Source organism: Ictidomys tridecemlineatus, chromosome 11 (genome assembly GCF_052094955.1).
Source record: "Ictidomys tridecemlineatus isolate mIctTri1 chromosome 11, mIctTri1.hap1, whole genome shotgun sequence".
In the NCBI taxonomy this organism is placed as follows: Eukaryota; Metazoa; Chordata; class Mammalia; order Rodentia; family Sciuridae; genus Ictidomys; species Ictidomys tridecemlineatus.
Genome location: NC_135487.1, coordinates 119,172,924 through 119,185,119, shown reverse-complemented (window position 1 = coordinate 119,185,119; position 12,196 = coordinate 119,172,924). Strand labels below are relative to the sequence as shown.

The following is a 12,196-nucleotide window of genomic DNA, read 5'->3' as shown; positions in this document are numbered from 1 at the left end:
CCCAGAGGCCTCAGAAGAATCACACCTGCCTACACCATCATCTTGAACTTCTAGCCTCCAGAACCATGAGACAATAAATTTCAATATTTTCAACCATCCAATTTGTGGCCCTTTGCTCTGGCAGCCCCAGCAAACCAAGACACTTTGGCAACCCTTTATTAATAGTTCTGTGGACACACTGAATCATAGACTATCACCTCTGGATGAAACCTCACCAGTTCACCATTTTGTTTGTTTGTTTTTTCAATATTAGGGATTGAACCCAGGGGCTCTCTACCATTGAGCTACATCCTCAGCCTTTTCTTTCTTTCTTTTTTTTTTTTTTTTTATTCTGAGACAGGGTCTTGCAAAGTTGTCCAGGCTAGACTTTAACTTGAGACCCCCAGTAGCTGGGCTTACAGGTGGCACTACCATGTCTGGCCAACTTGGTTAAATCATTGTTAAACCACAGTGAGAAGCATGAAAAGAGTTCTCCCCCATTTGGGGGAGGGGTGGGGTGTTTTGTCTTTCATTAGACTGTTATAACCAGAGAGGCCTATGCTGGGGAAATGGCTACTTCTCCCTCACAACCAAAAATACCTTTTAATTATGGCATATATGGCATTTTAAGTGCATCTTCTCTTCCACTAATAACTGTGAGGACTCCAGGATCAGACCACCTGGGTCCTTCACTTTTGTGTGTGATCTCATTTAACCTTTTTAGTTTTGGTCTGTGAAGTGAACATGGTTATACTACCTATATTATCTGATTGTTGTAAAATAGGAAGCAGTTAAGACCTGTTAGTAGTTATTATTTACAGATGAAGAAGTCTAAGGGAGGTTGAATGCTTTACCCTTGTAAGCAGGAAGGACAGCATCAGATGGGGGCCCTCTGGAAACATGCCCTACAAAGTTCCCACTATGCAACTCTGTGCTTAGTCCTGCAAGTGTGTTCTGAATGATCATAATAAGGGAAAGAGATCTGGGCTGGGAGAATAGCCTCTGAATATGATTTGTATGCAAGCAGGTGGACAGATGATTGACACCTGTCATGAAATGGCTGGGAGAGGCAACGTTCACTGTACTGGGTCCATCAAAGAACTCTCAGTTGCATACCAGACAGCAGCAATTCTTTCCAGTAATAATTAATTAGTAATAATTACAGCAGTAATTCATCTGAAAATGCTCGAGAGGAGTCTCTGTTGTAGAAAATGCTATGTTGAGGGCATAAGTAACTAGATTTCCCTTTTCCCCATCACTGGTCATCTGGGAAAGACCTCTGCATAGACAGCAAGTCTATTGTGGGCAGGTGTCTCCTTAGAATGACTTGTTTCCCCCCAGTGAATGCAGAGGACAGAATGTCAGGGGATTAGCAGTGCCTCACAGAGCAGTACTTTGTTCCTTCTGTCCCTGAACCTGCCTGAGGCAGGGATGCAGGATCTTTGGTGGAAAGTGACAGAGTTCTATCCTGCTCCTACGGGGTTAGGTGCACTTAATCAGCTCTTTCTTCCAACAGTACGATGGTAATTTTTTTTTTCTACAAAAAGATCCATCAAAAGATCTAGGTTTAGGTGCTAACTCCACTATCTACAGGTTGAAGAAACTTGAGGTGGGTACTTAAATGCTAAGATCTTCAAGCACCCATCTGTCCAGGTTATTGTAAGGGCCTAAAGAGATTAAGCAGATGAAAGTGTTTTGCCAATAATATAATGCTATGCAATTTATTGATAGTCCCCAAATTTCACAGTCCAGACCTTAGTGAGTCCCACTTTTTTTCTGATTCCCATGGCCTTTTAACCTGCTGTGAGAGTCTTTATTCTTTCCATAAAATGAGGCCTTCTATTGTATACTGTGTTTCATTATTTGAGCAAATGTTTCATATCTGATTTTGAGTAGAGATCATGTATCTATTCCCACTTTTCTATAGCATAGGTGATCAATAAACACTTATTGATGGTGTAAAACTGTTCCACCATTAGTAGGACGTGGGCTTGGGATGTGGATCTGCCCCTTTACACTCCCTAAACCATCCTTGTAGGTTGAACCCGGGACAGGAGGCAGAGAGAAAGGATCTCACATGGGAGACCGAGGTTCTGTGTCTGGCTCCATCTTTTCTCATTGGTTTCCTCAACTGTGGTAATAATGTCACCCTGGTTAACATGGCAGCATGTTCACTGAATGCACAGGGGAGAATTTGCAAGCTATAAAGAAAATATAAAGCCCTCTTGCCAAGGGGAAGAACTTGGCTGTGGAGGCAGAGCAACTGGCCCAGTTAGGGACTGAGCCCACACTCATTAATGTGGCACCCTGGCTGCCACCAGCATACTCACCTGAGGACTTGAAACCGCACCTGCGCCCTGGACTGAAGGTCTGGGAGCTGTTGCTGACGGGGTTGCTTGCAGTGCAGACGTAGACATTGTCAGCATGCTGCGGACCAAGGGTAAGGTACAGGAGGTGGGAGCTGTTGGCTGAGCTCAGCAGGTGGGTGCCCCCCTCACTCCAGGTGTAAGTCACGTGGTCCCCCTTCTCTGCTGTGCAGGACAGTATCAAGCTGCAGGTCCCATTGTCTTTCTCTTGAGTTGTGTTTAACACTTGAATTTCTGGAGTGGAGACCTGCTCTGTCAGGTGGAGGAGGAAGAAGGGAGCCATCACTGAAATGAAATCCTTGGAATTCTCTCTTGACATTTTTGTTAAAACAAAGTATAGCCAAATGACACGTTTCTCACCCTCTCTGATGGGACTGCAGTATGATTTATCTCTCGTGGCAATGATTATTTTGTATTATCTCTCCTGAGATAGAGTGGAGAAGAATGTATGTGGGCAATACTGTTAGGACTACACTTGCCCTTCCTGGTGTTCTCTCTCTCTCTCTCTCTCTCTCTCTCTCTCTCTCTCTCTCTCTCTCTCTCTCTCTCTCTTCTTGTGGATTGAACCCAGAGATTTACCACTGAGCTACATGCCCAGTCCTTTTTATTTATTTATTTTTTTTGAGACAGAGTTTTGCTTAGTTGCTGATGCTGGCCTCGAAATTGCAATCCTCCTGCCTCAGCCTCCTGAGTCACCATGCCCAGCTCTTCCTGATGTTCTTGGTCTAGAATGTTCTCCTGTATCAGGGAGTTTGCCATCAACTAATCACTCATGGGTTTTAATTTAAGTATGACCTCCTAGACATAAAAGCACTAGTTTTTAGTGGTAGGATTTCATCTTCTGAGGTGGCCAGAGGTGGGAGGACAAGTGTTTCTGTGTGACTTCAGGTAGGGATAGGTTCTCAATCACAGCTGTAGGCTCCATCAATCTATCCCACACGATAGCCATGAAGAAATAGGCAAGGCCAAAGGGAAAGTCTTATTGATTTATAACTACTCTAAGACAAGAATAGTTCTGTGGTATCACATCCATCATCCTCTTTAATCTTCTCAACAATTCTAACTCAAGGGCCAGGCATGGTGGCACATACCCTCAATTCCAGTAACTTGGGAGGCTGAGGCAGGTGGATTGAAAGTTTGAGGCCAGCCTTAGCAACTTAACAAAACCTTGTCTCAAAATAAAAAAAATAAAAAATAAAAAAGACTAAAGATGTAGCTCAGTGGAACAACCCCAAGGTTTAATCTCCAGGATGGTGAAAGAAAAAAAAATATAAATATGTATGTGAGCATATATACACATATATAACCTGAGTTACAATCATTTCAATTTTATAGATGAGAAGACTGAGTCCCAGAGAAATGAGATGTCTTACATAATATTGCACAGCTTCCGGGGGGCCAAGCTAAGCTAAGATTGGAACCTGGTCTTGTCCCCAAAGTCCAGCCTCTTTCTTGGACTTGAGAAGAAGACCAGGGTGCAGAGACCACATTTTCCTACGTAAGAATTTGATCACAAAATGGGCCAAAGGCAGTAAACACAGAGGAACAAAAGGACAGTATACGTGACATGTAGGTTGTTTTGACGCATTATGCGTGGCCTCCATGCTCACAGGTACCTTGCTCCAGAGTCACTCTTAGAGTGGCCAGGACTCCTGGGTACCTGGTCCAGGGCTCTGGGAATTCTGCATGCCCTGTTTTCAGAAAAGGGAAGGAGGAGGTCTGGGTTTGGTTGGGGTCAGTGGTGGAGAGGGTACTGCTGCCTCTCCTCTAGATACCCAGCATTGAATGCTCCCTGTTCCATCTTCAGAGATAAGGAAGTTACTTCATAGAAGCAGGAAAGCCCCAGATGGCTGTTGGGACTTTTGGGAATTCAGGTGAGCCTCTGGTTCTAAGCAGTACAAACTTTGGGTGCATTCAAGAGGGTTGGTAGTTAAAGAGGCTAAAATAATCCCCGACCTTGGCTTTAGGTGAACCTAAGTTCTAGTTTAAATTCTGCAACTAAGTGACATTAGAACCAGAGCTTTCGTTTTAAAAGCGAGAAAAAAAAAAAAAGTGCTTCTTCCATTATGTAGGTGTGATCCAGGGCACAGGGCTGAGAGAGCAGAATGTGGGCGGAATTTCAGCTCTATCAAGAACCCACGCTGCAATGAGCCACCTACACAGACGTGTGTATGCATGTGCAAATGACTTCTCTGGATTTCAGTGTCCCCATTAATGAATGAGAGGTCAGGTTGGACCAGTGGCATTCAAACTTTTGAAAAATCAGGAAAGATTCTTTCTTTCAATAAAATCTTATTTGCAAACCCAGAGCCTTGGGGGTGCAACCCCTCCAGTCCACAGGCAGTGGGGCCCCTTTCCATTGGAAATGGGTCAAAGTGGCTAAGGCCAACCAGCAACCACCAACATACAATTTGTGCACTTCCACGAAGCACAGTTTAAATACCCCTCGGACTGGATGATCTTTCCAGTTGCTCCCAATTCTGAATACCCTTCCCCAGATTCTTGGGCCGGGGACCATCTTCCCATCATTACCATAAAGCTCCAGCTGCACACAAAATTGCCGGACCGAGATGTTTTCCTCCAGGCTCATAAAGTACCATCCCTCGCTGTCATTCTTGCTGCCCAAGATCACCAGGCTCAGGTTTTCCAGGTGGAACTGATAGCCATCCTCCAGGTAACTCGGAGAGCCCTTTTCAGATGGATCGAGAGATACTATTTTCTTCTTGATGCTGCTTTCTGGTGACTCGGCCATGGTGACCAGAATATGAATGCTTTTGTTCATGCTTTTGTTTATCCGTTCACTGGTCAGGGGCAGCACCACGTCACTTCCCAACCGCCAGAGAATCTTTGGGCAGTTCATCACGCCCCCACCTGTGGAAGGGAGAAGAGAGCCCCTTAAGATGAGGGCCTTTGAGAATTGCATCATGTTGTGGATCAGGAACGACAGGCTGAGGTTCTCCCCACTCCTCTCAAGCTCTCCCTGGGGTTGCAAAGTCTTTAGTGGTCTACAAGGACTGCCATGAGGAACCTCACTATACTATTCATATTTCAAAAATCTCAGTGGAAATTTTTTTTTTGTAATGAGAATTGAACCCTGGGGCACTCCACCACTGACCTACATCCTCATCCCTTTTATTTTTTTAAAAAAATTTTTATTTTGAGAGAGGGTCTCACTAAGTTGCTGAGAATGGCCTCAGTTGGGTGATCCTCCTGCCTCAGCCTCCCCAGTTCTTGGGATTACAGGTGTGCACCACTGTCCCTGGCTCAGTGGAAATCTTAAAACGACTTACAATAGAATGGTATTAACTAACAGTATCAATTTGGATTTTACAGTTAAGGTACTTAAACCAGAAATAAGACTTCCCTGAAGTCACATTAGTAAGAAACTAGAATCCAGGTCTGCTCGTTTCTCTACCAGAATTCTCAATGCCATTGGGTAGGTAGGATGAAAAGTGGCAGCGTTGAAAGAGGTTCTGAGCTCATGAGCCCAAGAAACTAGAGTACAGAGGCATCAGGGCAAGTGACAAGGAAGACGGAAAAATCGGAGAGACTCAGAATTAGGGAGACGACGGTGAGTCCAGAGTACAAACTGAAATCCTAGCTCTCCAAAAATCCCTGAGATAATTAATAAAGCTGAGGAGGGAGATATTATTTTATTCTCCTTTTCAAAAAAGCTGAGCCAACAACAAAAGAAAACACACACACACACACACACACACACACAAAACCAAAAACCTTTCAAACCACGGTAAGGGATCCTACTGCTGATTATTTAACACCTCCTCTCTGCTCAAACCCACAAACTGTCTTTCTCCCTCCTCTTTCACCTGATGACCTTGTTTTCTACTTTACTGGGCAAAAAGATCACCAAAAAAAAAAGAAGAAGAACTTCCATTTATTAGCATCCCAAGTCAACCTTCCCACCTGGATGGATGATCTGCGTCCTGATGAGAACTTACCCCCAGAGCTCTCACTTATGTGAAGGCTTTCTCTCCTGGAAGTGCTGCACTGACTGCATTATCATTTGTCTCCTGTGTTATTTCCTCCCGTGGACAGCAGGCAAACATGTAATTTCCCTCATCTTAAAACTTCCTTCTCTAATCCTAGGTCCAGACCCAACTATTTCCTCATTTCTCTCTTTTCCTTTATAGAAGGTCCTTCTCTTCCCATTTCCCTGACCCACTGGAACCTACTACTCACTAGAACCACTTTTGTCAAGGTCACTGTCAACGGCAGGAAGCCAAGTCAATTCTCCTTTATCTTCCCTGGGTTCTCAGGAGCACTTGAAAGAGTTCATGGCTCCTTCCTTGAAAACACTCTCTTCGTTTGGTCCCTGAACCACCACTTTCTATGACTTCTCTTGTATTTCATGGGTTTACCATTCTCAATTTCCTTGGTGGGAATCTCCTGCTCATCCAACTTCTAAGTATTGCAGTGTCCCAGGGCTCAGACCTCAGACTTCTCTACCTACACTCACCCAGTTTCTCATTCAGCTGCTGAGTGGCATATTTCTGCAAGGCTTGCAGAGTCGCCCTTTCCAGCCCGGACCCTCTCTGTGCTCTTCACACCTACACAGATCAGCACGTGGAGTCGGAGGGCAACTAAAACACAGCACAACATCCTCCTGATCCCATAGTTTCTTCTGCAAACACTGTTATTCAACCAATTTCTCAGACAAAACAGTGGAACGATCCTTGATTCCTTTTTTTCTCTCCCACTCCACATTCAGTTGAATAGAAAACCCTATTGGCTGTAACTTCAGAAGAAGTCTGACATCTGAGGACTTCATACCTTCTCCATCCCTACCGCCATCATCACAGACTCTAGGTACTGCTATGATCTTCCAACTCCTCTCCATAATGGGCAACAGGTCCATTTCATCTCTTTCTCCTTCTTCCAAACTTCCAGAGCTTTCTAGCACTCATAGAATGAAGGTCACAGTCCTTGATTGATGCAGCTTCAAAGATTCTGCATACCTGGTCCCCTGGTACTGCTCTATTTCCATTTCCTGCCCCCTGTCTCATTCTCACAACACTATGGCTCATATGTTCCTTAAACTTGCCAAGAGTATGTCTTTTGTTGTTTCTCTCTAAAAATCTCTTCCCTACGCGCCTGGATAGTTCATTCCTTCACTTTATTTTAGAATGTTTATCGGTTTCGGTACTCAGGGTCATTTTACCACTGAGCTATATCCCCAGCCCAATTTATTTTATTTTTTTTGAGATAGGGTCACTAAGTTTCTCATGTTAACCTCAAGCTTGGAATCTTCCTGTCTCAGCCTCCTGAATTAATGGGATGATAGGAATACACCACCACACCTGGCTCTCTTAAGTCCTTACTGAAAAAAATGATCTCCTGTGACCATGTATCAAAAACAGCCCTCTCATTGCTCTTCTCACTACTTGATGTTACATATGTTTATTTTCTCTCCCCCACTTCAATGCAGTTCCCTCCAGAGGAAGAAGTTAGGGCCACTATTTTGGCCCTATGATCCACAACAGTGCCAGGCACACAGTGGGCTTTTAATAAATATCTGTTCGATTTATGAATGTTTAAAACCACACTGCCTGACTAATCTCTTAATTAACTTCACCCGACATGTATGTAATTGAGTTTAACTATGGGCTAGTGTTCATAAAAGAAGCCCCATGACTCAGAGAGAGCATAGATTGTTGTCGTTGATAAAATTAAACTGTCTGCTTCAGTAATGTGTCTACCTAGAAGAGACCCCTCCACAATCGGCTGTGGTTAAGATGAGCTGTTGGAAAATTGGGCAAACTGATCAAAATATTCTTGGTACCAAAATGCTCTGAAATTGCCACACTGTCTAACAAAAGGCCAACCTAATATCACTAGAGATCAGTGATTGTGGAAAAAAAGAAATGGCGGGCCACCTGAGCTAAAACCAGAGTTAGCTTGTTTTAGATCCATATTTGTTAATGAGAGGCAATTAGACATTCGTTCTTTTACATATTGCTAATATATTCATCCTTGAAACAGTGCTCACCCCTTTGCTGGATTAGATGAAGAAGGCTATTGTTAGGTTCTTGTTTTTATGGATACATTGGGAAGCATGCGGCTACACTTAGGAATGCCTGACTGTCCAGAAAAATGTGTCCTCTCTGGTGGTCACACACCTCACTTGTAGAATAGTACCAGAGAGAGAGTCCTCTCCTGAGTTCTGATACTTGAGAGTAATCCATGCAAGTACAGACCCCCTGAATTTGTGTACAAAAAGTTGCATAGGTAAATATATGTACATTTTTCCAAGAGTACTTCTATATATATGCTGTGTCTCAAAGGTACCTGAGATTTTAAAAAATTAAAATCCCTGTTGATTTTTAATAACTTTTGCGAGTGCCTTAGAAGTACACCTAGTAGAATAATGTATGAGTCTAGTGTGTAAAAGAATAATGTATAGTATATAGTGGAATTTATTGTCACGTATTTGTCCATACATAATATGTTTTGGTCGATTTCATACTGTTTATCTCTTTAGATCAATTTCCATATGGGGCAAAAAGGAATAAGAGTTATTGTTAGTCTAAAACCATCACCCTTCATCCCCCCAAATGTCTCCAATGCACCCCCTTCCTCCCATCTAACCCTGTGGACTCTGGACTAGGGAAGGGAGAAAGAAAAGGGCAGGTGCAGATGACAACAGGGCAGGCTGGGTGGCTCACGTACATGGGAATGGAATCAGAACGTGGCCAGGAAGAGACCTCAACACCTCACCACCCACGTAAAGAGCGATGACATAACTCCTGCACCTGTGAGTGGCCAGGTCCCGAGGGGGCGCTTGAGATCATCCCCACCCAAGCACAAGTGGAAAAATGACTGGAGCTTTAAAGTGGTTCCTAAAGCCCTTCAAGTGGCGTCCCTGCTCCTGGAACATCCTCTTGCCTGATGAGCGAGTGTTTTCCAGTGGGTCTGTGATTCAGTCAGCCCCTGTTTACTACCAGGGTCGGGAGGAAACATTTACAGTTGTTTACACCAACTCACTTTCCTTCATGGGTGATTCACATGGACCCGTGAAGACTGGCCTGAATGGAATCTGTAGGATTCAGCAACCCTTTCACAAGATGGGATTCTACCTGATGATAACTCTGGGGGGGGGGTGGGTGGGGGAGGGCTGGCCCTGATACCTCCCATGTTCTTTTAACACCTTTCTATAGCATTTGGTGGTAGTGGGGGTTGGGTAGAGAAGAGACAGGACTCACTGGCCTCCCAGTTCTTATGTTACGTTTAGGCCTAGAAAGAAAAGATAAATTATCTAAGTTTGCTCTTTAAACAAGTATTATTCCTAATCCCTGATGAAAGAGGTTTTTTTGTTTGTTTGTTTGTTTGTTTGTTTGTACAGGGCATTGATCACAGGGATACTTTACTACTGGGCTATATTCCCCAGACCTTTTTATTTTTTTATTTTGAGACAGGCTCTCACTAAACTGTCCAGGCAGAGTTTGAATTTAGAATCCTCCTGCCTGAGGCTTCTGAGCTGGGATGTCATTCTTACTCAATTATAAGCTTCTAAGAGTAGGGGCTGTGTCTGTGTAACTCCCACCTGGGACACATCAGAAGCTCAGGGAGTCCTTACTGCCCAGGTAAATCAATAAAATGGAATAGAATGAATGAATGAACAAATGGGAAGACAGACTCCAAGTTCTCCTCTCTTCACAATCAGAGTGCTTTATCTCTGTAACACCCTTAACAGGTATTGTATAGGGGAAATGATGGAGACCCTTGTCCCCACTTGCCAGGTGAAGAGGTGGTACGTGTCTTCGCTGTGAATCCTAGGTTTCAGGTAGAGCAGGTGACTTGCCATTTCCCCAAGCAACCAAACCCTTTAATTTCACATTTGCACCTCCATCTAGAATTATCTTTTCCAAGTTCCATAAAAATCCAACCTACCAGACCCAGGTATTTGAAAAACAACAACAACAACAACAACAACAACAAAACCACACACAAGAAACTGGTAACAGTGGTTATCCCCAGCAAGGGGAATGGAAGAGAGGTTAGTCCACTCTTTGCCCTTTTGTATTGTTGAAATTTTATAGATGCATATGCAACACCCTTCCAAAAAATTAGGCACAAAAAAGTTTAATGAAAATTTGCACAATAAAAAAATTTCTATCCACTGTCCAAATTTCAGATCCAATACTTTCTCCATGCTGCCTAATTTTTTTTAAAGAGAGAGTGAGAGAGGAGAGAGAGAGAGAGAATTTTTAATATTTATTTTCTAGTTCTTGGCGGACACAATATCTTTGTTGGTATGTGGTGCTGAGGATCGAACCCGGGCCGCACGCATGCCAGGCAAACTCGCTACCACTTGAGCCACATCCCCAGTCCATGCTGCCTAATTTTATCATGGGACCTGGATACAAATTTTAGCTTTCTTCCCACTCCCCAAACATAGGCTTATGACCCAATTTCACTCATTGAGACCTTGAGTTAGGCTATATTAACACAGAGAAATTGTTCAACTACCCTGTGACTCTCTTTCCTCATTTATGAAGTTGTAACGATGACAATAGTAATAGAAATCTCATAGGTTGATGTAAGAATTAAATAAATGACGGATACATAAAGCACTTAGAATGTGCCCAGTATTTAGCAAATATACAATAAAACTGTGATTCATTCAACACACGTCTATGGACAGGCTCTGACATACCAGACACTGTGTCAGGGGCTAAGAAGAGGCTGTGGCTGTTCCTTTTGCTTCCCTACAATCTATTAATTCTTAATAGATTGTTGCTGAATGGAATCATCCAAAATCAATCTACAGATAAAATCAAATAGCCCCAAAGTTCTGATTTCTAGTCCAAGAGACAGCGAAGGGGGGAGGAAATCATGCAGTATTGAAGTTTTTGAGAACTAGAAGTGCCTCTATCAACATCCTGAGATAGATTGGGCCAATGAACAATCAAGGGGGAATAAATTCTAGACAGGCTCTTGTCCCTCACCTCTCACCTCATGTATGTGAAGAGAGTGGGGAGGCCCTGCAAGGAGAAATAAAAAAATCTCATTGGGGTAGGTTCCTCAATCATAACGAATGTACCACCCTAGTGAGGGATGTTGGCTATGCATACACGGGGGCAGGGGGACATGAGAACTCTATAACTTCCACTCAATTTTGCTAAAACTTCTCTAAAAAACAAATCAACCATTTCACCAGAACTTCAACCTTTTTTTTTTTAATTTTTAAAAGAATCTTATGGGGGAAATGGAAAATTCATTTTGTTGAGGGAAGGGAACATGTGGACGTTTTCAGTTTTTATGATTCGGACTGGGAATTGGAAATGGAGGTGAATAGAAGTGGGGAGGGGAGTGGGTACTGATTTTAGAAGAATCAAGCTTCTTGGTTGAGTAAATCTGTTCATGACTGACCTGTCCCATTTGCACACCATTTCCTTCTGGGTTTTATTGGGGTTTCACAAAAGGGTGTGAATTTAAAAATAAAAACACCCCAAAATTTTTTGAACAGATTTCTGAAAATGGAATGCAAGGACGGAACAGCCACCACCCCGCCAGCCCCGTGACCTCCAGAGCCTTAAGGGGAGCAGGTGACCTGAGCAAGACTGATCAGGAATCAAGCAGAACAAAGATGTCAAAATCCATCCCACAATTTAGCCCCATCACTCCCTACAGCCACCAAAAAGCATGCCCCAAACTGGTGGGGTTCCAAATGGAGTGCAAGCATAAAGGCTTTTCTCTCTTGCGGACCCCTTTCCTCCCCTCGTCATCAGGAAAGAAGAGCCAAGAGCCTGCTGATTCTCAGGGATGGTGGGAAAACAGCTGAGCAAGGGTTTCTTCATCTGAGAGCCTGACAAGTGATAGATCCCATGCAT

General features: G+C 43.5%; 1 protein-coding gene across 1 annotated transcript in view; it reads right to left on the bottom strand.

Annotated features, from left to right (window-relative positions):
- Positions 1 to 12,196, bottom strand: part of Slamf1 (signaling lymphocytic activation molecule family member 1) — a 37,922-nt gene that overhangs the window by 24,494 nt on the left and 1,232 nt on the right. The window contains exons 2-3 of the mRNA XM_005339361.4: positions 4,878 to 5,216; positions 2,310 to 2,597 (exon numbers count right to left, since the gene is read on the bottom strand). Of these exons, the coding sequence (XP_005339418.2) occupies positions 2,310 to 2,597; positions 4,878 to 5,216 (627 nt within the window). The remainder of the gene's footprint in view (positions 1 to 2,309; positions 2,598 to 4,877; positions 5,217 to 12,196) is intronic.